The 21,032-nt window shown below is 46.8% G+C and overlaps 1 protein-coding gene across 1 annotated transcript in view; it reads right to left on the minus strand.

Annotated features, from left to right (window-relative positions):
• LOC111148102 (ST3 beta-galactoside alpha-2,3-sialyltransferase 5) overlaps positions 1-21,032 on the minus strand; it is a 48,819-nt gene that overhangs the window by 18,658 nt on the left and 9,129 nt on the right. Inside the window, exons 2-3 of the mRNA XM_022504507.1 lie at positions 5,571-5,694; positions 2,712-2,823 (exon numbers count right to left, since the gene is read on the minus strand). Of these exons, the coding sequence (XP_022360215.1) occupies positions 2,712-2,823; positions 5,571-5,694 (236 nt within the window). The remainder of the gene's footprint in view (positions 1-2,711; positions 2,824-5,570; positions 5,695-21,032) is intronic.

Genomic DNA, 21,032 nt, shown 5'->3' on the forward strand with positions numbered 1-21,032 from the left:
ACTTACGGAGTAATAGGCATAATGATCAGAGCACTTGTCGGAGCTCTGCAGGGACGACGACAGGCAGACCATCCCTGGTCTATTAAAGCAATGTGCAGGGAGCAGCTGTGTGCAGCCACGGAACAGGCCCTAAAGCTGTGAAGTAGATTTCACTGCAGCTGCTGCTACAGCACGTCTTCTCCATCTCGTACTTGTGAAATGGGGCATCGGACCCCGGCATGCCAGCGCTCCCGTCTCTCCTCAATTAACCCAGTCTCGAGAGTGATTATCTTTGCAGTCAGTCAGATAGTCCACAGCGTGACTAATTAAACGGATGGGAGAAAGAGGCCACAAAGAGAACGTGGACAAGCACAGCGAGGAAGCAAAGAGGAGTTCATGGCTATCAGGACATCTGCAAGGCCAGCCGGAGAGGGAGGCGGGAGGCCCAAGCTAAGGCAGAGGACACGTCCTGGCCCAGCAGCATGGACAAGCTGATGCTGGTGGGATGGAGAGAGTCGGCCAGCCTCCGGGGACAGCCCAGCTCGGGACAGCAGGCTCTGAGACACACCACGGCTCCTCAGAGCCACACCACGCATTTATTAGTCACGGTCTTCTTGTTTTCTTGTTTCTCCGTGCCTGTCTCACGGAACAGGACAGGCACTTTGCAGGATAAAAAGATGGAAGAAAAAATGCATGACTAAAAACCCAGACTAGAAGAAGAGCTCCGTGCACATCATCTTATTCAACTTTGGGGACTGTCCTGTCCCACACATGTTGTTGTCCACATTTCAGCGCTGAGAAAACTGGGACTCAAAACAATTAAGTAACTTTGCCCAAGGTCTTGTCTTTGACTAAGTGGCATTCAGACTCGAAACTAGGTCAGAAATTCAAGGTCCCACCTCTCTGCATCAGCCTACCTGTAACTTCTGGCTCCTTTCTGTGGACCTCCCCTACCAGGGCAGAGAGCAGCCAGCAGGAGCTCGGACTCTGAGGGGCACTGCTGAGTCCAAGGCCCGACTCCACCGCTGGCCGGTGAAGGTAACCTTTTTTTTTTTTTAAATTTCTTTTCAGTGTAACAGTATGCATTGTTTTTGCACCACACCCAGTGCTCCATGCAATCTGTGCCCTCCCCAATACCCACCACCTGGTTCCCCCAACCTCCCACCCCCACCCCTTCAAAACCCTCAGGTTGTTTTTCAGAGTCCATAGTCTCTCATGGTTCACCTCCCCTTCCAATTTCCCTCAACTCCCTTCTCCTCTCCATCTCCCCATGTCCTCCATGTTATTTGTTATGCTCCATAAATAAGTGAAACCATATGATAATTGACTCTCTCTGCTTGACTTATTTCACTCAGCATAATCTCTTCCAGTCCTGTCCATGTTGCTACAAAAGTTGGGTACTCATCCTTTCTGATGGAGGCATAATACTCCATTGTATATATGGACCACATCTTCCTTATCCATCCGTCCGTTGAAGGGCATCTTGGTTCTTTCCACAGTTTGGCGACCGTGGCCATTGCTGCTATAAACATTGAGGTACAGATGGCCCTTCTTTTCACTACATCTATATCTTTGGGGTAAATACCCAGTAGTGCAATTGCAGGGTCATAGGGAAGCTCTGTTTTTAATTTCTTGAGGAATCTCCACACTGTTCTCCAAAGTGGCTGCACCAACTTGCATTCCCACCAACAGTATAAGAGGGTTCCCCTTTCTCCACATCCTCTCCAACACATGTTGTTTCCTGTCTTGCTAATTTTGGCCATTCTAACTGGTGTAAGGTGGTATCTCAATGTGGTTTTGATTTGAATCTCCCTGATGGCTAGTGATGATGAACATTTTTTCATGTGTCTGGTGAAGGTAACCTTAAACAGGCCGCTTACTCTCCCTGCCCTTCCATCGCCTCAGCTGGGAGGTCAGGACAGTTCCCATTATGAGGGTTAAATGCAGTTATATCACTGAAGCACTTTTAGAACAGTTAGATAGTGCACACTAAACTATGATGATGAACTGAACTGGTTAACTAAACTGGTTAACTGAACTGCTTTACTAAACTTTAGTAAACTAAAGTTCACTAGATGTGAACTTGGGCAAGCATCTTAAGCTCCCAGCCTTCATCTGTCAGAGGGTGAGAATACAGGGACATGTCTTCGTTGTGATGACAGTAAAGCGCCCACACACGTTGGTCTCCTTATTGCCTTCCTACCTGACTTCAGAGCATCTCCTCTTTCATCCAGGATGGAACATTATTGCATCATCTAACCACTCGGATAATCCGTGAAGTTAGCATTTACTAGGTCAACTGATTTAGAAAAATAAATATAAATTGAAATGAAAAAGCTTGAAACACAGTGTGAAATCATTAAAATGAAAATAAAACCCAGGAATGACGTGATTCTGAGAGAACTTGCCCCCGGTTCTAAGGACGTGTGTGCTGGCAACGTCACAGAAACTAGCCCCACGGCAGGTGCCTTAGAGGGGGTCAAAAGGCAACTCACCACCCCCCCCAACGACTTCAGTGCATGGGGGAAGAATACTGGGGGGTGGGTGGGTAGGTTATTTGTTTTGCTGGGGGGAGAGGGGTTGTTTCTGATTTTGGAGTGCTAAGATGAAGTGTTTCCCTTCCATTTATAACTTTCCTGAGGACTTATTTATAACCCTTTAGAGATGATATTTCTGGTTAAGTATAAGCTTGGAAATATTTTAATTCAAACCACACCAATGGTATATCTAACCTTTACACGGTCCGGGTCCACATAATGCATTTTTTTCATGTCACATTCTTCAGTAGTATAATTTAACTTGAGAATATAAAGGATCCACACTCCAAACACAAGCAATGTACACCTGGAAAAAAAATCAATTAGGTATAATGATGCAGTTACAGGAAAACCAAGAGAAATCATGTGAAATAAGGGAAAACCTACCCCAGACTGAGCTTGCCTGCTAGGTAACATAGAAAGACAGCCTTTAAGGTGAACTTTGTGGTCAACTTAAGGCACCACTTCTTACTTTCCTGACAAGAAAAATAGTCATTTATGATTGTTTTTGTTGTAATACAGAGAAAACATTTTTATGCAAAAATATGAATCACACTGTAGACCACTGGACTTTATAAAACCAGGTAATAGCTTTTGAGCTATAGAAACTCAGCTTCGATTTTTCGCCACTTTAAAATACTGTCAGTCTTTCCAATACTGTATGATTCCACTTACATGAAGCACAGACTCAAAAACCACAGAGACAAAAAGTAGAATGGGGGCTGCCAGGGGGCCAGGGAGAGGGGAAGCAAGGGAGTCAGTGCTTAACGGGTAGAGAGTGTTGGTTTTACAAGATGCAAAGAGTTCTGCAGGTGGATGGGCGAGGGCTGCATACCTTGTGAATGTATTACTATCACTGAACTGTATAGAAATGGTTCAGATGGTAAATACTATGTTATGGCTACTTTACCATAATTTTTAAAAATAGGGGGAAATACTGGGAGCCTTAAAAAAAATAAGAAAACAAAATAAATAATCTATTCAATTATTGCTCTAAAGATTCTACCCAGAAATGAGGCTAACTGAAGTGAAAAAGTACCACCAGTCATCCTTAAGACCATCTACAAAAACTGCTTTTAAAGATCCAACAAACTCATATTATTATACAGTTTAAAATATACACATGCACACACATACACACATAGGATTAGGAGAAAAGAATTGAGTCGAATCCTGGTTCTAGAAATCTTTTTTTAAAAAAGATTATGTATTTATTTATTAATTTGGAGAGTGGGAGTGCAAGTGGGGGGCGGAGGAGGGAGAGAGAGAGCATCTCAAGCAGACTCCCCACGGGCTGTGGAGCCCGATATGTGGCTCAATCCCATCACCCATGAGATCACAACCTGAGACAAAACCAAGAGTCAGACACCCAACTGACTGAGCCACCCATATACCCCTAGAAACCTCATTTTTAATAAGCTCCCTAAGTGACACTGATAAACTAAAGGTTAAAAAAAAAAATTTAAACCTAAGTTTAGGAACCATTGTTTTAAATAATTTGTGTTACTGAGAAAGTAACACAAATGAGGAATAACCTTAATGGGGAAATGATCTCTTTTCTAATGAAGGGGCAATTTAAAAATACAGCATCTAGCACAATATACTATACCCAATAGATGCTAAATATTTCTTAATATGTAAGGAGGATGATGAAGGAAAGTATTTCTAGGAAGTGAAAACCTGGACAAGCACCCTAATTTTCCCCTGTGATGGAGTACCATGTTAAGTGAATAGGATGCTACCATCTGTGTAAAAGCAGGGGGAGAGTAACACACACACACACACACACACACACACACACACACACACACAATTTCTTATGTACACAAGACTGGTAATATTGGTTACCTTTAAGCGGGGGGCAGGAAAGATAGGATATTTTACTGAGTACTTTTAATATCTTTTGAATTTCAGATGTTGTGAATGTAGTATTACCTTTATTCTCCCCAGCTCCCCTCCCCTGAAAAGGTACTACCTTGATGCATATAACAATTCCCTTATCTTGATTACGAACATACAAATGAGGAAGGAAGGAACAACAGTGTGTTAAAAGCAGGCCCTGTACCTACACCGCTGAGGACACTGCACTGGAATGCCTGGTCATGAGTCTGTCATGCCCACACTGTGTGCAGCGTGGGCCCAGGAGGACCTCGTTCACTGCCAAGGGCTGGTGTCCCACACAGTGCTGGGCATGTCAGGCCTCAGTAAATACGGGATGATGACAGAAGGAGACAGAAGGAGATGGAAAATATTAATGTACATTTCCTTTTTCCACCTTCCTCCTCCTACACCTCCTAAATTAGGGATATTTTCAAGAGGGTGATTTCCTTTCTTTTTTCCCCCTTTTTTTAAAAAAGGATTTTATTTATTTGAGAGCGAGAATGAGAGAGAAGATGGGGGATGGGGTGGGGGCAAGGGCAGAGGGAGAAGGGGAGGGAGAAGCAGACTCCACTGAGCAGGAAGCCTGAGGCAGAGCTCAATGCCAGCACCCCAGGATCCTGACCTGAGCTGAAGGCAGACGCTTAGCCAACTGAGCCACCCAGGTGCCCCGAAAGGGTGATTTTCAACTTGGTTTGGCTGCTACCAAATGCAACCTCCGAATCCCTTCCTTACCAATTCTACCACTTATCAGGATATAAGGGTGACCTGCCTGAAACACCTGTCATCTTTTTTAGTGTTCAATATTTAAGGCTCTCCAAAATCCTGTAGGGGACTTCAATTAACTGTATTTTTAGATTAACTTGAAACAGCTAAGGGGGAAAGCCCTCCTTCATTACATAATACTGAGAGCACTGTGCACGTAGGAGCTGCTCTCTCGGTCACTGAGGCTCAGGGACAGAGCCTGGGCACTCCCTGGCTGACACTGCCCTCTCAAGGACAGCCAGATGCATAAACCCAGACATCTGTGTATGGAACCTGCACTGAATGTGCCTTTATATGACCTTCTCTGAGCAAGTATGAGAGCCAGCCTTCGGGTCCCACTGCACTCTTCTCCCAGCTCCCCACAGTGGACCTGGCCAGAGGGATTCTCAAGGCCCGAGGGCTCATACTTACTTGAGGATGTCTTTAAGTATCAAGTTGGGTCTTCTCATCTTGTTCTGAGCTCGGGAGTACCATTGCAGAGAGGGTCTCGAGCGATCACTTCTCAGTTTCACACAGTTATACTCACTGGGCATTGCTGTGAAAAGAGCAGAAGCCAGGGGCAGGGAAAGGAGGGAGAGTCAGGCAGGTCATGTTTATAAAAAGCCTTTAGGCGACATGGCCAGAGCAGGGAATACTACTCAGCAATAAACAAGAATGAACTTGTGATACCCCCAACAACCCAAGTGAATCTAAGGCAACTGAGCCAAGCCGAGACTAAAAGTTTGCGCACAGCATGATTCCATGTATGTGAAACTCTTGAAATGTCAAAATTACAGAAATGGAGAACAGATTAGTAGCTGTCAGGAGTTGTGGAGGGGTGGGCTGAGTATGGCTGGATGCTTGTGATGATGGAGATATTCTGTGTCTCGACTGTATCCCCATCCACATCCTAGATGTTGTACTATGGTTTAGCAAGATGCTGCCAGTGGGGGAGACTAGTAAGGGGTACATGGGATCTCTGTATTTTCTACAACTGCACATGAAACTACAGGTATCGCCAAATAAAAAGTCTAATGTTTTTTCAAGAGCCTTTACCTTTTGGAGGTGCATGCAGAACTATTTACAGATGGAACAGCGGATCTGCTTCAAAAAAGTCAGGAAGGGGATAAGAGTGCTCGTGGGGGAATGGCTAAGGCAACGCTAGCTTTAAACTGATTGTCAAAGCTCGGCACCGGGTACCTGGGGCTCATTATGCAATATTCTCACGATTTTGTACATTTGAAGTTTTCTATAAGAAATAAAAGTTTAAAGAGGAAGTGTCACAATAGAAACTGAACAAAAGTGTTACATTAAGGAAAAAAATGGCAATTTTAAAAGATATTTTTCTTTAAAAAATTATATGTTTTTGAGTATACCTGCCTATTCATCCTTTTGAATTTGTTGTGTTCTCAAGTTTTCAATTTCTAAATAATATTCTAGGGGGTGTTGTAGTAGAAATCAGTATGTCCACCCCTGTATAAGTTTCCCCCTTAGCTAGGAGGGCAGCCTCCCAGCAAAAAGACTATATTTCCCAGCCTCCCTTGGAACTAGGTACGGCCTCATGATTAAGTCCTAGGCAACGGGATGAGCAAAAGTGACGTGTACAACTTCCAAGTTTGCTTCTTTTCCTGCTGGCTGAAATACTGACACAGGGGGAGCCACTCTGGGCCACACAGACAGCATACCACCAATGGATGGTGGAAGAACAGCAGAGTAGGGGCCTGGGTCCCCAAGCAATCCCAAGGACAGAGCCGCCATTCTACCTTGGGCTGCCTGCCTCGGGGCTCTCAGAAGTTGGAGAAAAACCGCTGTCTTATTTAAACAATTGTTAATTAAAAGTGAAGCCATAGCTTGGCTAATGTAGGCACCTATCAGAGTATGCTATTATGATAAATGTATATATTAAGAAACAATATCTTTACTACAGTCTTTCAGCCAAGAGGCAGTTGTATATGTCATTACACACTTGATTTCCATTCAAGTTGTGTCATTTCCTTTGAAAAAAATCTTTTACCAAATTGATGTTCAAGTAGTTAATGTTCTTGCTACTGGAAACAACCTCTCCCTCAACTCCAATTCTACCTGTGTAGCAAGAATTTTCCTAGATGTGCACCTTCTGAATAGTTTCAAGAAGCAGTGCCAAGGACCTCACTAGCAAGCCCTTGCTGAAGAACAACTGAGACCTAGAAATGTTCAAACACCATAACTGTGGGGTACTTTAACACGTGGCCAGCCAACTGGTAGGAACTAGCAGGCGACCCACAACCAGTACATATACAGTTTCTAAGATGTCTGTTTTTCCAGCCAGAATGACATGCCATTCACCCCAAGGCGGACCTCCAGTAAACAGTGACTGCAGTGTCAGAGAGGAGCCCATCTCTGCCTCTGCCTGTCTCTGCTGTGCTGGACAGCGCCATCCCGAGTAAGCCTGTGAAATTCCCTTCCTGGGACTGGCCCACCCACTTCCTGATGAGCTGTGACTGTGGGGCCTCCTGGTAGAAGACAGCAAGACAGGAGAGAAGCAGCCCTTCCTGTCCCCTGATAGAGCGCAGCCTCTGGCAGGGACGGTGACAGGCACAGGCAAGAGAGGGTGACTACATGTGACTCCAGCGGCATCGGTGGGCATCTAGCATCCTCAGTTTCTACTCAGGAGAAGTGAAGGCACCTCCAACAGCTTTGTGACAAGTACAAGCTTCAGCCCTGGGTGACAGAAGCTTCCTGATCTCTGGCTAACACTTCTACACCTCTTTTTAAAAGATTTTATTTATGTATTTATTTGAAAGAGAGAGAGAGAGAGAGAACAGGCAGAGGGGCAGAGGAAGAGGGAGAATCTCACGCAGACCCCAAGCTGAGCACTGAGCGCAACGAGGGGCTTGATCTCATGGCCCTGAGATCATGACCTGAGCCGAAAGCAAGAGTCAGATGCTCAACCAACTGAGCCACCCAGGCGCCCCTGGCTAACATTTCTTTCTCACTTGAATTTTCCAGCCTGCTACCGTCTTTGCCATCAATCCCCTGCATGAAAGTCCTCCCTGCCCTAAGCACATCCGTGGTTTCAGGTTTCCTGCTGGGCACTGACTGCCACGGCAGATGGTGCTCCCCTGCCACCAAGTGGGATTGTTCAAGGAAGGGAGGGGCTCTGAGGGCAGCAGAGTCTGCCATCCTGAACCCCTTCTTCTTCTCACTGTCACTGCCACACAATACAATCCATGCAAATGCTTAAAAACAAAAACAGCTGTTTTGGGGTTTTTTCTAATCGCACGGGAGAGGATCTCAGGAGAGGGAGTGTGAGAACACGGGATGTGCAGCCTGACGCCTGGGCTCAGCTCCTGCACTTACCAGTGGGGAAGCCTGGGGCAAGTCACTCTCACTCCTGCAAGCCCAGTTTCCTCATCTGTAAAATGGGGGTGGTCATATTACCTACCTCACAGGACTCACGCGGGGAAAGGGGTCACCCATCACAAGTCCTGTGTACCTGCTGGTTGTCGCTACTATTATCACACAGAAAGGGACCTTACAGGCATCCACTCTCATCTGACAAGATTCATCTGTTGGGGCTTTAAGGCTCATGTCTTTTGGTCACCCTTATTTCCAGACGCAGTTTTGGCTCTAGCTCAATCATGGAGTCCTTTTTTCCATCCGTTCCATTTTCCTTCCTGGTGTTTCTAGAGAAGCAACATCCTCCTGAAGCCCCATGCTCTCCCCCAGGGTCTGGTCCTGGCCAGTAGCCTCGCTTTCCCCCAAGACCTCTCTCAACCTGTAAAACCTCTAAATGCTCAGGGCGAACTGGCCCCTCACTGGCCCTGCTCCCTTTGAGAGCCGAGCCACTCTCAGCCTGTCTACCTTCCTTCACTCCATCTGCACACCATGCCTGGGATACCTTACACCAACACGTCCTCTAAAACCTCTTGAACTTTCCTTTAAAATCCCAGACATATATCTTATGACTCAAGGGTCCTGGTCTCTACCACCAGTCTTCCCCTCGTCCCACAAATACTCACTGCAAGGCTTCACCACCTGCCTTTCCCTCACCACCTCAAGGGAGAGACCCCCTCTAAACCCCTATCTCTGTGCGGACCTCTCACCTAAGTTCAGACTATGTGTCCGACAACCTACCTGCTGTCTTCACCTCAGACATTATGAAGGAGAACCTGGCATTTTCCTCTATTCCTTACATCATTTGGAAGCTGTGCCATCCACTCAGCCATCCAAGCTGAAAACCTCTGTCACAGAGGTTTTCAACTCAGGCTTCTAACTTTCATTCCCAGCCCCAGTCAATCTCCAGAGGCTCTCGCTCATACCTCCTTGAACTTTTTTTTTTTTAAGATTTTATTTATTTATTGGACAGAGACAGAGATCACAAGTAGGCAGAGAGGCAGGCAGAGAGAGAGGAGGAAGCAGGCTCCCCGCTGAGCAGAGAGCCCGATGCGGGGCTCGATCCCAGCACCCTGGGATCATGACCTGAGCCGAAGGCAGAGGCTTAACCCACTGAGCCACCCAGGCGTCCCCTTCCTTGAACTTCTGATGCCCAATGACATTCCTCCAGTGGTCAAGTCCCTGGAATCCATCTTGATTCTCTCCCCTCAGAGCCATCTTTCTAAAATATGTATCTGTTGAATGGTTTCCAGCTCGTCTCAGGTTTTATGACTTCCAGTGACAAACCTGTCACACTCTGGCCACAAAAAAATACTGTTAGAAGCCTGGATGTGCCAGAATGCTACCTCAGTGCCTTTGCACATGATGGAATTCCAGTGGGAATCCCAACAATCTGCCTGGTGAACCACTTTTCATCTTTAAACCCTTCTCCCCTGTGAAGATCATTTTTCAACACTATGGCTATCCCCAGACACTTCCGCATCTTTGTTGACAGCAATGAGCTAACACTGTCTGTGTATATCTTAGGTTTCTTCTATCATTCTTCTGCAAGTACCTGGAGGATGAGCTGCAGGGCCAGAACTCTGTTCACCTTTGTATCCCCAAGATCTAGGACAGAGCTTGGCACATAGCAGGTCCTTAGGAAACATCTCGCATGGATGGAATGTACATTGCATGCCCATGACCTGTCTTCAAACAAGATAAGCATCCTCCAAAAATATCTAAGACAAAAACTGAAAAAAAAGTTAACAAAATTATAATAGTAAAGAATAAAGTATAAGCTCTACAGAAACATCTACAATGTCCAACAACAGGGAATCTGTTGATAAATGATCATTGCAGAATCTGTGGAATCTGGGACCACAGCCTCAGCACCACCTGGGAGCGTGTGAAATGCAGAGTCTCTGGCCCCCCAGATCTGCTAAATCAGGGGAGCCATATGATGAAAGTTTGAGAAGTACTATTGAAGTACCAGGTACACACTTTTTTAAAAAAAGATTTTATTTATTTATTTGAGAGAGAGTGAGTTAGAGAGAGTGCATGAGCAGAGGGAGAAGCAGACTCCCCACTGAGGAGGGAAGCCCCATGCGGGGCTTGATCCCAGGACCTGAGCTGAAGGCAGCCGCCTAACCAACTGAGCCACCCAGGCGCCCCGGGTACATATATTTATTGACACAGAAAGATACTGTAAGAAAAAAAGTGGTTTTATAAAAATATATAGACATATAGGTAGAATCATGTTCTAGGATGTTTCCATTCAAGCTAAGAGAATCTGACTTCCCACCGAGTTTCATCAAATCCTCCTACTTGAGCATGGAAGGTATTCTTCTGATTTACAAGAGACCATGTGGATTCTATGCTCCACAGCCATCACAAATGGAGGGCCAACCTGGGTCATCTCCACGAACTTACAGCTGACATACAGCTAGGTAAGTGGCGTTGAGACGCTCCCTCAGAGAACCTGGGATTTACCAGTTCATAGTCTTGCGCAACACCCACACTGTTCATTCACTTCTTTCATCTTTAAGACGAAATTAAGAATTAAATTAAATTTAAGAAGAAATTAAGAATTCGGTGGAGGACGGGTTGCATTAAAGGTTCAGGTACACAAATGTTAAGCCATGGGTGTGTTTTGTTAACAACTGCATAATGGTGCACCATTAATCCAAGAGTAATTATACTTTTAGTTAACAAAACGATCAGAATGCAGGAGAAGACTGTTTATATATCTGTAAGTACATATAGGTATAAAGATATTGAGAAGTTATCAACAATTGCTATCAGCAATTGTGGGTAAGTTCACTTTCCATTTCACATTCTTCTTATACTACCTGAATTCTGTGTGTTGCTACTTTTATTTCTGAAAGCTTAAAGCCATTTTCATGGGGGTGGGGGAGGAGGGTCCGTACGCTATGATGAAAAGAAATCTGAAAACCACTCAACAAAAAATATTCTTAGGAACCTGAAGCATCTTTTTAGTGTGTTAGGCACAATATCTCATAAATAAAGCAGTTAAAGGCGAAAAACTCAAAACTAAGTTTCTGTATTTGGGGGCAGTGTGCTGAGCTGGTAAAAGTATATATTTATGGAGAAGCAAACTGAAGAACATTGACACTCAGCGAGTCCAGCTGTCTGAGGAGCAGGCACTGAGCTCCCTCCCCCTGCCATTCTGTGTGTGCGAGCCTCACACCCAGCTCGACCTGAACATCAGAGGGCTTCAAAAAACTGCTGAGTGACATCAGTGGATGAACGAAGGGTGACAGAGGCCCTCTTAGAGCTTCAGAGGGCTCACACTCACCTGCCCGGCCTGGCATCTGCAGCCTGAGCTGGAGAAGCAAGGTGTCCCAAACATTTACCCTCCGCTAAAGCTCTCCTCACCCCCACCTGCCCACCCACCCCCGCCAACTCTGCATTCACTTTGGTGATCTGGACCCTCCATCTGTTCAACACATTACCTAATGTGAAGAATGCTTAGTTTAGAATGATAAACTACTACTAGACATGCCCTACTTACCAAAACCACCTAAGTAACGATTCCTAGATGCATGCTTAATTTTTCCTTTGCAACACTCACTATCATGACACATGTTATTTATAAAGTTTTCCTTTTGTCTCTTGTCCCCCCAACCAGAATATGGATGGCATGGAGACAGGGATCTTCCCTTCACTCATCACTGAATTCACAGTGCCTAGGATGTTAAGAGGCTCATAATAGGCATCTAGTACATATTTACTGAATAAATACTCAGTTTCTTATGAGAGTTTCAGAAGTGATGGTGGTTTCAGGCATTCCTCCAAGGCCTTTTGTTGGCAGGCCATCACCAATGGCTTGCCTATCTTCTTCCGTCCTATGGCATCATCCTGTCCTCCTTCCCCATCTCCTTCATGGTAGCTCTTTTCCTACCATCTCCTCCAAGTGCTAGGGCCCCAGGGCTCCTAGGTTTGACCCTCTTCTCACTCAGACTGCCAGGGTGAGAGCCTTCACGTCACAGCTTTGCTAGCCATCTTTATGCAGAAAAGACTTGGCTTTCAAAATTATGTATTTCTACTCACACACAAAAGCATAACATATTCTTCTCAAATGCTCGTATGCCTGATGAAGAAATAATCCTTGTTAAGGTCCCAATGGGTTAAGGGCCAAGGTCCATGCTTTCAGTCCATTTGTAGAAATGGCATTAACATTTTCCGAATTAAGAATTAGCGATTCAAGGCAAGAGTAGAATAGGCACCACCAAGCAGGACAGGAGGAACTGCCAACTTACCTATATAATTACTGGTACAAGAGTGGACAGGGCATTCATATTTACTGGGAGAAAAGCTAGGCAGGATGTCACTAAATCCCACCAATACTTACTTCACTGGACTGCTGTGCATTTAACCTGCCAAAGGTCACGCCTGGAGAAGGGGATGAGAATTCAGACCCACATCTCTTCACCTCTAAGTCCATGCCCTTCCACCTGGGGATGCTTAGAAACGGTAGATATGCATGTATATGAAGGGTGTTTGGTTTCTAATAATGAAGGCCTGATGAAGCATAGACTGTTAGAAACAAAAATCTGAACTTGAGAAGGCAGTGAGGAAGCCAACGTGGCCGTGGTGGGCTGCCTGGGAAGGCGAACAGGTACAGCTCCGATGTGAATATGGCAGCTGAAAGAGCATGCCTGGGAAGGTAGGAGGTGTCTGAGAGCAGAGGACTTCACTGCAGCAGAGGAGGAACACCAGCCTGCTGCCTGCTAGGCTGCCGCCCAGAACAGAGAAGCAGGGTACTGGACGCTTGCTGCTGTCCGGATGAAAGGGGAGCCCATGCCTTGCCCTGGTGAGGAATGGGAGGAAGGAACAGGACAGAGCTCTACTGAGAAATGATGAAAGGAAGACTATCAGCGGTAAGAAGTGTGCAAACAGAAAGCTGCATCCCAGTTCTGGGAAGACAGCGACGGAAGTCAATTTTAAGATTTGCGGTGATGTGATTACTATGAGGTGATAAAGAACTAGACAGAGAGGCCCAGGAAGCAGTTGGAAGTATGGCTTGAGGATCGACAGAACACCCAGCCCATCAGCCAGCGCTGCCCACGAGGTCCAAGAGAGGCCCTAAGACATCCACAGTATGAAATAAATTTACTTCTCCTTCAACTAGACCGGTACTAGTTATATACCATCCAGGGAAAGCTGAGAAAATAGTTACTCAAATAGTGTTCGGGGTTTTGTGTTTTAGATGAAGACTTCTACTTGCTAAAGAAGAACAGAAGACAAGGCAGGAAGCCTGCGACTGGGGAGAAGCCCGCTTTGGGGTGCAAAAACACGGGATGTGTCACAGTGCCCAGGAGAAGGCCCAGCACAAGTGGAGGGCACAGCAAAGAGGAGCTGGGTGGGGAGGGAAGAGGCACACTGTGGGCAGAAGAAAGGGAATGAGCAAAGCACAAAGACCTGGTTAATTTGGGGAACAGCAAATGACTGGGTATAGCTGAGAAAGTACGGCCTGGGATGGGGGTAGGGTTGCAGGCAGGAGTTAAGGCAATATCGTGGTCCTGTTGGGCATCCAAGGGCTGGTGTCAGATCCGGGCTGTGAGTGCTGGCTGCTAACAGCACACATCAGCCCCCACTCAGCAGATCTGCCCCACAGCTGAGGGGTACAAAAGGCTAACCCTCTGGCCTCTAGGCGGGATCACTCTGGGAGGACGATTTAAGCTCCAGCACTCTCTGAGGGATCAGCTGGGAGCACAGATTTGTTCAGCATCTCTCCTTGTCTTCCTACCCAACCCCAACCTGGTGCCCTTTCTCCTGGCAGCCACTTCAGTGAACCAGGGGCCCCTGAAGTCTTGTTTCAGGCTCTGCTTCTACCAAACCTGGCCTAAGACAGGCCACTAGGTCAGCAGGTCAATGCATGCAAGACCACAGAAGGTCATTCAAGAGGGGTCAAGAAACGTGCAGGACAATTGCAGGGAAAGGAGCATAGCTAGCAGAAGAGCGACGGCCGAGCCTGAGATGGGAGGCTGGTGGGGAGCCAGCACAGGGTTCTCAGCTGCAAATCCTATGTGCCACAGCAAAGATGGCGGCAGCCAGGGGTGAGGGGAGGGGGAGAGGAAGGGCTTGGGCTGCAGCATCAGCAGGGCTTGGGATGGATCAGAGGTGCTTGGCACCCAGGAGGGAAGACAGTTCAAGTGACAGGGAAGATGGTGGAGTGCTCTAGAGAGAGGTCACAAGGATGGAAGCTTCCATTTCTTCTGCCCACAGCATGCCTTTTCCCTCCACAGTAAGAGCAGTTTGGTTCTGCTGAGTCCAGAGTTCTGTTGGGCCATCAGGCTGATAAATCCTGTGGACAGCTGCAAACGAAGGCTTGGGGCTGGCGGGAAGGATCTCACCTGGATTAGCAGTCAGGGGGTGTCCTTGGCTGCAGGTAGCAGAAACCTGGGTATCATGGCTTTTAGCCAAGTGGCGGTTTCTTTTTCTCACAGAACAGGAAGTCAAGTGACAAGCAGGCAGGGCTGGTATGCCACAGATGTCCCCAGCTCCCGCCAGCCTCGGTACATGGCCAACCTCCGCCCCACAGTCCAGGCAGGAAGGAGAAGAGGGATGAGATGGAAAGGAAGGGGCAGCACTATATCAGGAGAGGGAAAACTGCCCCGGAAACACACAGGCTTCCGTCTATACCTCTTTGGCCAGAACGACATCCCATGCCTACCCCCAGCTGCAGAGTTAGCCAGGAACTTTTCACAAGCTGGGCTGGCTGCTTCCCCAAACAAAATGAGGGTTCTGCTGGTAAGGAAGGAAAGGGGGGATGTATAGTGGTCAATCGCAAGATACACCACGACTGAGATAAGATCCTGGGGCATCTGGATAAAGGTGGTAGTTAAGACCGCTCTATAGAGATAAGGTCCCCAAGCGGAAGACAAAGTGCAGAGCTGTCTTAACCCCGGGAAGCCCACCTGCCAGGGGCTGGGGAGGAAAGGAAGCAGCACAGGATGGACTGCTGGAAATCAGAAAAGGAAATATTAAGCAAAATCAGTAACTCTGATGTGACGATTCCATGCCTGGGTTCAACACAGTCTGAAATTCCAATTACTTAAGAAAGCAGCACGCTAGTTCCTAAGCAAAATGCATTTTAAATTGCTTTACCCTAAATAAGTAATACGGGTGCCCGCAGCAAAAAGAGGTAATTTCTAAAAGTTCACTTCATCAATTCTGTGAAAATGCAGAGATGGCCTGACAGACTGTGTCTGGAATGAGTCCCTTCCTTCCAGAAACCCAAGGTCGAGGGGAGTGAGAACAGGAATGTATCCACAGTGGGGGCGGGGGGGGGGGAGCTGTGGGACCGAGGAGACTTCAGAGGTGTGGTTTCTGCCATCCCACGCGCACACACACAGTTTAGTCCCAGAGCTGACTCCCCAGGCCAGCTCGCCAAAGCGCAAACCCATCTCTGGACACGGGACAAACATGGCAGGGCTGGGGCCTGGGATCTGCAGAACAGCGGGTCCAAGTGAAGTTCTCCAATCAACTTTCTCCTACTCTCACCCTCCAGGGAGAGGTCACGGAGAGTAGGGGAACAGCGTTTTCACCAGAAAAGCTCAAGACTACACCAGGCCAGAGCCTTGCCTGTGGCTTCCAGAGCCCTCAGGGACATGTTATTCCTCTCTTACTGATTCCAGGAGTCAACCTGTCCTCCTTATCCCCCCAAGCAGACAATCTAGGTGGCTAATTCCAAACCAGTTCTAGCTGTGGAACTTTTTGTTTGTATGAAAGCTCACTTAGAACCCTAAGACATAACACACATGAGCACACAACTGGGGGAGCCTGGGTGGTCAGCTGGGGGAGCATCCGACTCTTGGTTTTGGCTCAGGGGATGATCTTAGGGTCATGGGGTCAAGCCCCACGTTGGGCTCCAGGCTCAGTGGGAAGTCTGCTTGAAATTCTCTCTCCCTCTCCCTCTGCCCCTCCCTCTCACATGCTCTCTCTCTCTCAAAAAAAATAAGTCTTTAAAAAAAGAAAAAGGAAAAGAAAAAGAGGCATACAATTGACTTTTTACAAGGTTTCTCCACCTTAGCATAGCTGACATTTGGGGCTGGGTAATTCTTTGCTGTAGAAGACTAATCTCGTGGAGGGCATCTTGTGGATGAAGTTTAGTAGCATCTCTGGTCCTCCCCTTCCCCAGCTGTGACAACAAGCCATCTCCAGACGTTGCTGAATGTCCCCTTGGGGGGAGGGCAAAATTGCCCCCGACGTTACCCACTGGAATAAAATCACTGTCTATATTAACATTCCAAATATCGCCACATTTTTAAAGTATCTAGGGATATTAAACACTGCAAAAACTGAAAACTCAAGACCATGGATGACAAGTTGAAAATACTTGAGTTTCAGTATATAGTCTTTTTAATGTTTGGTTTGGGTGGCTCGGTCTGAAGAAACCTGATTCATCAAGGTAAGTGGTCGTGTTCTCACCTGTACAACGTGCCAGCCAACAAGCAGGCACAGGCCTGCATTCACACAGCAGCAAGGTGTGGCCGGGGACAGAAGGCACACACACGCCTTCCTGGATCCAAGCAACCCACGCAGAGTACCATTAACCACCCCACTCCACTCCCACCATCAAAGGGGAGAATTCTCTGCACAGTCCTTTCCTGTTTCTACTGGGCAGGCAGTGTCTTACTTGTCTTTTAAGAATAGGAAGTTTCCCGTGTGTTCAAAACCACAAAGGAAGTGTGGGTTTGAGCTCTGGGGTTGAGAATACACCCAACCACCTCCCATCTTCTAGGATTTGTTCCAGGGAACTTATCAGTGCCTTCCACCAGATGAGAACAGGAAGGGATGGTTCTCTATGAACCAGGAAGGGGCTCTCACCAGACACAGGATCTGCCAGTGTCTTGATCATGGACTCCCCAACTCCAGAACTGAGAAATGAATGTCTATTGTTTAAGTAATAGAAATAAACAAACAAATAATCAGTGCCTCCACCACTGCCCTGGCAAGCTGATCAGGCCCAGGAGCCACGGGAGGGGGCCGTGAAGGACGCAGGGTCCCAGACCTCACCCCATAATGTAGTCCAGTAGGACCAAGGAAGGACACCCCTGTGCAGTTTAACCAAGTCCACCGAGTTATGTGGGCGTGGCACTTTGAGAAACTCTGCAGCTAGTTCCTCAGAGCTGTAATTAACAACACATTAAATCTGTACCGTTAGCCTAAAGACTTTCAGATCCTCCTACCAACTGTGCAGTTGTATGAGGACCTGTTTTCTGAAATGGAGAACAAAAGTGTTGCTTCCGGAATGCGGTCTACACTCTACTAATTTTGACCACCAACTAAAATGCAAGCACGTCAGTGATTCTGAGGCACACTTTTGAATCTCTTACTAATCAACCAGTATTCCTCTATGGTTGAGAATACATGGTGACTGTCATTCAACTGCTGGCTTTCTACGTGTTTAAAAGTGCTGAAGCAGGGACGCCTGGGTGGCTCAGTCGGTTAAGTGGCTGCCTTTGGCTTGGCTCATGACCCCAGGGTCCTGGGATGGAGCCCCCGCCCCACCTCTGGCTCTCCTCTCGGGGGGGAGTTTGCTTCTCCCTCTCCCTCTTTCCTCTGCTTGTGCTCTCTCTCTCTGTCAAATAAATAAATAAATAAATAAATAATATATATATATATTTTTTAAGTGCTAAGGCAATTAATTCCGAGTCCTTGGAATACATAAACATTCTCCAAAATTAGAACATACCCTGGAACTGCACATGGTATTTCTCCAAGATTTTCTCGAGGTGACAAAGATGTTGATAGGGCTGCGCCTCTCACAGGATCAAATCCAGAGCCCTCTCCCCTCCCCACCTCTCTCTCTCCTTCCCCTCCTCCTCACTCCCCTTCTGCCTAGAGGCCTCCTGCTCCCATCTCCAACCTCGGGGTCTTCACTTGCCTCTGCCCCACCTCCAGGTGGCTCTCTTCTTCACCCTCTTTATTCTGGTCTTTGTCCAAAAGTCACCTTCCTTGTAAAATAGTGTTCACACCCTAAGCGCTACTACTCACTCCTGCTTTACTTCACTGCACTCATTACTCCTCATACCTACTTACCTATTGTCTGCTCTCCCCACTAAATATAAACTTCCAAGAAAAGGGGGCTCTAGCGATTTCGTTCACTGCTATAACCTCAAGACCTGCAACAGGGCCTAGCATAGAAAAGGCTCTAAACCTTTGCTGCAGGAAGGAAGTGACAAATGAGTGAAGGCACTCATCAGAGGCCTGCATCCAGGTCCCTACAGAACAGCTAACCCAAAGTTGGCATGGTCCTCACAAGAGGCGGACAGGAAAACCAGATCCTTCCCTGTGTCCAGATATCACAACCACTGGGCATTTGTGAAGTGTCCAAAGCACGTCTGATGCAGGGAGAACAGGGATGGGAATCGCTGTGTGTGTGTGTGTGTGTGTGTGTGCGCGTGCGTGCACTGGGGAACAGAGATAAAGTCAAATGACTGTCCCACCCACCTCCATGGGAAATAAAAGGGGCAGCTGGATCTGTTTTGTTTTGTTTTTTGGGAAGAGAGAAAAGAGGTAAAAGAGTCAACAGTTTGGCAGTTTGATAATGGCCAAGTCACCCCTTGTAGGATGCTTGCTAATACGTAAAAAGCAGGGTTGGAGGAGAACATTTCTACTGCCTCTTCTTCCACTAGGATTTATGAGTCTCACCTACTTTTAAAGTAAGAACAGGAAACATAAAACTTAGCTGATTCAATGGACACTCCTACATGATGACCATTTACAAAAGAGAAATAGGAAACTGGAATAAGTGGAGGGAGATGGATTGAAAAAAAATAATAAAAAGGGAAAGAGAAAGTTGGGGGGGACACAGTGTGGAGAAAATGGAGTGGGGGCTGGGGGACAGGAAATTCTGGGAAAGGAGAGCAAGGAGGACAAACAGCAAGGAGGAATAGAAGCTTCAGTGTTCTTATCATGGTCTGTTCCCTGGCTCTGGATGGTTTCCCAGGAACTCCTCTCTGCAAATTCTGATACACAGACCCACCACACATCTTCCTTAGGCCCTAACTCAGAGCTCCCCTTTGGAATCCAAGAACTGCCCCCGCCACCCTTGCCCCCCAGGAGAGACTCCAGCCACAGCAGAGAAGGTTGCCCTAAACAGCAAAAAAGGCAGTGGGGGTGGAAAAGGACCCCCCCTCACGCAGAACATAGTAAATGCAGGATTTCTGCCAGATCATCTAACCTGAGGCTCTGCCAAAGCAGGAGGGAGGACCACCTTTAATGTGCTGATGCCAAGGCTTTGGGTAAGGCACACCATCCGAGGGCCTGGTGCCTTCTTTGCTGGCAAGCACTCGACCGGAGCATCTTGGTGAAGTGTGCTGAGCTCACGCATCAACACTCTCCACTGTGTTGAAATATATTTCTGAAGCTACAGTCTGCCTGCGAAGCCTCTTTTGCAGGACAGCTGTAGGTGGGGTGGGGGTGGAAGCAGGACCAAAGTCTAATCCAAGCAAACGTGGGGATCAGAGCTATCCGAGGACAGCCAGCGGGAGCAAAGTCTCCAGAACAGGAGCAGCATCAGACAGCAGAAGAAAGAAACCTTTCCGTCAGGCAAAGCTGCACCATTAATGCTCTGCCATCCCATTTTCTGCTGATGCCAGGGAGAGCCAACCCAATGGCAAAGAGAGTTCAGTGTTACACGAAATGTCTTCACTATTGACCAGGAAAGGGGGGACCCCCTGAAAAGCCCCCATGTGCTCTCTGTTGCTAGACTGGCCACAGCACAACCTGTGGGCTTCTGAGATGTTAAGCTCTATTTTTCGACATAACCTCAAACTGACAGAAAGATGGCAAGAACAGTACAAAAAATTCCTATACACCTTTCACCCAGACTCCCCAACTGTTAACAACCTACCACATTTGCTCTGTCATTCTTTATCATACAAGAGAATATGCACATTACCTTTTTAACTGTTTGAAAGTAGTTGAAAATGACATATTCCTCAGGCCCCCCCCCCCATATTTTAGTATTTCCTAAAGACAGGGATACTCCCTTACACATCCACAACATAATGATAAAAATCAGGGAACTGTTGCTTCAATACCATCTAAAGACCTGACACAAATTTCTTGAGTAGTTCCAATAATGGTTTTGGAGCAAAAAGGATCACATGTTGCCATTCAACTGTCATATCTTTTCAACCCCCCTTAACCTGAAGTCATATCTTTTCAACCCCCCTTAACCTGAAACAGTTTCTTTATTTTTCATGACCTTGGCATTTTTTGAAAAGTACAGCCCAGTTCTTTTATAGGATGTCCATCAGGGGAGATTTGCCTACTTCTTCATGTTTAGACTCAAGTTATACATTTTGGGACAAAATATCACAGACTAATTCTGGGCTCCTCTCGATGCCTTTTCTCACAAGGCAATAATGCTGATCTGTCCTGCTGCTGGTGATGTTAAATTTGATCTACTGGTTGAAGTGGTGGAAGGCAGGTTTCTCCACTGTAAAGCTACTATTTTTCCTTGGTAATTACTAAGTAACTTGATGGATGATACTTAGACAA

The sequence above is a fragment of the Enhydra lutris genome, unplaced genomic scaffold, assembly GCF_002288905.1.
Source record: "Enhydra lutris kenyoni isolate GAN:26980312 unplaced genomic scaffold, ASM228890v2 scaffoldscaffold18, whole genome shotgun sequence".
Lineage (NCBI taxonomy): Eukaryota > Metazoa > Chordata > Mammalia > Carnivora > Mustelidae > Enhydra > Enhydra lutris.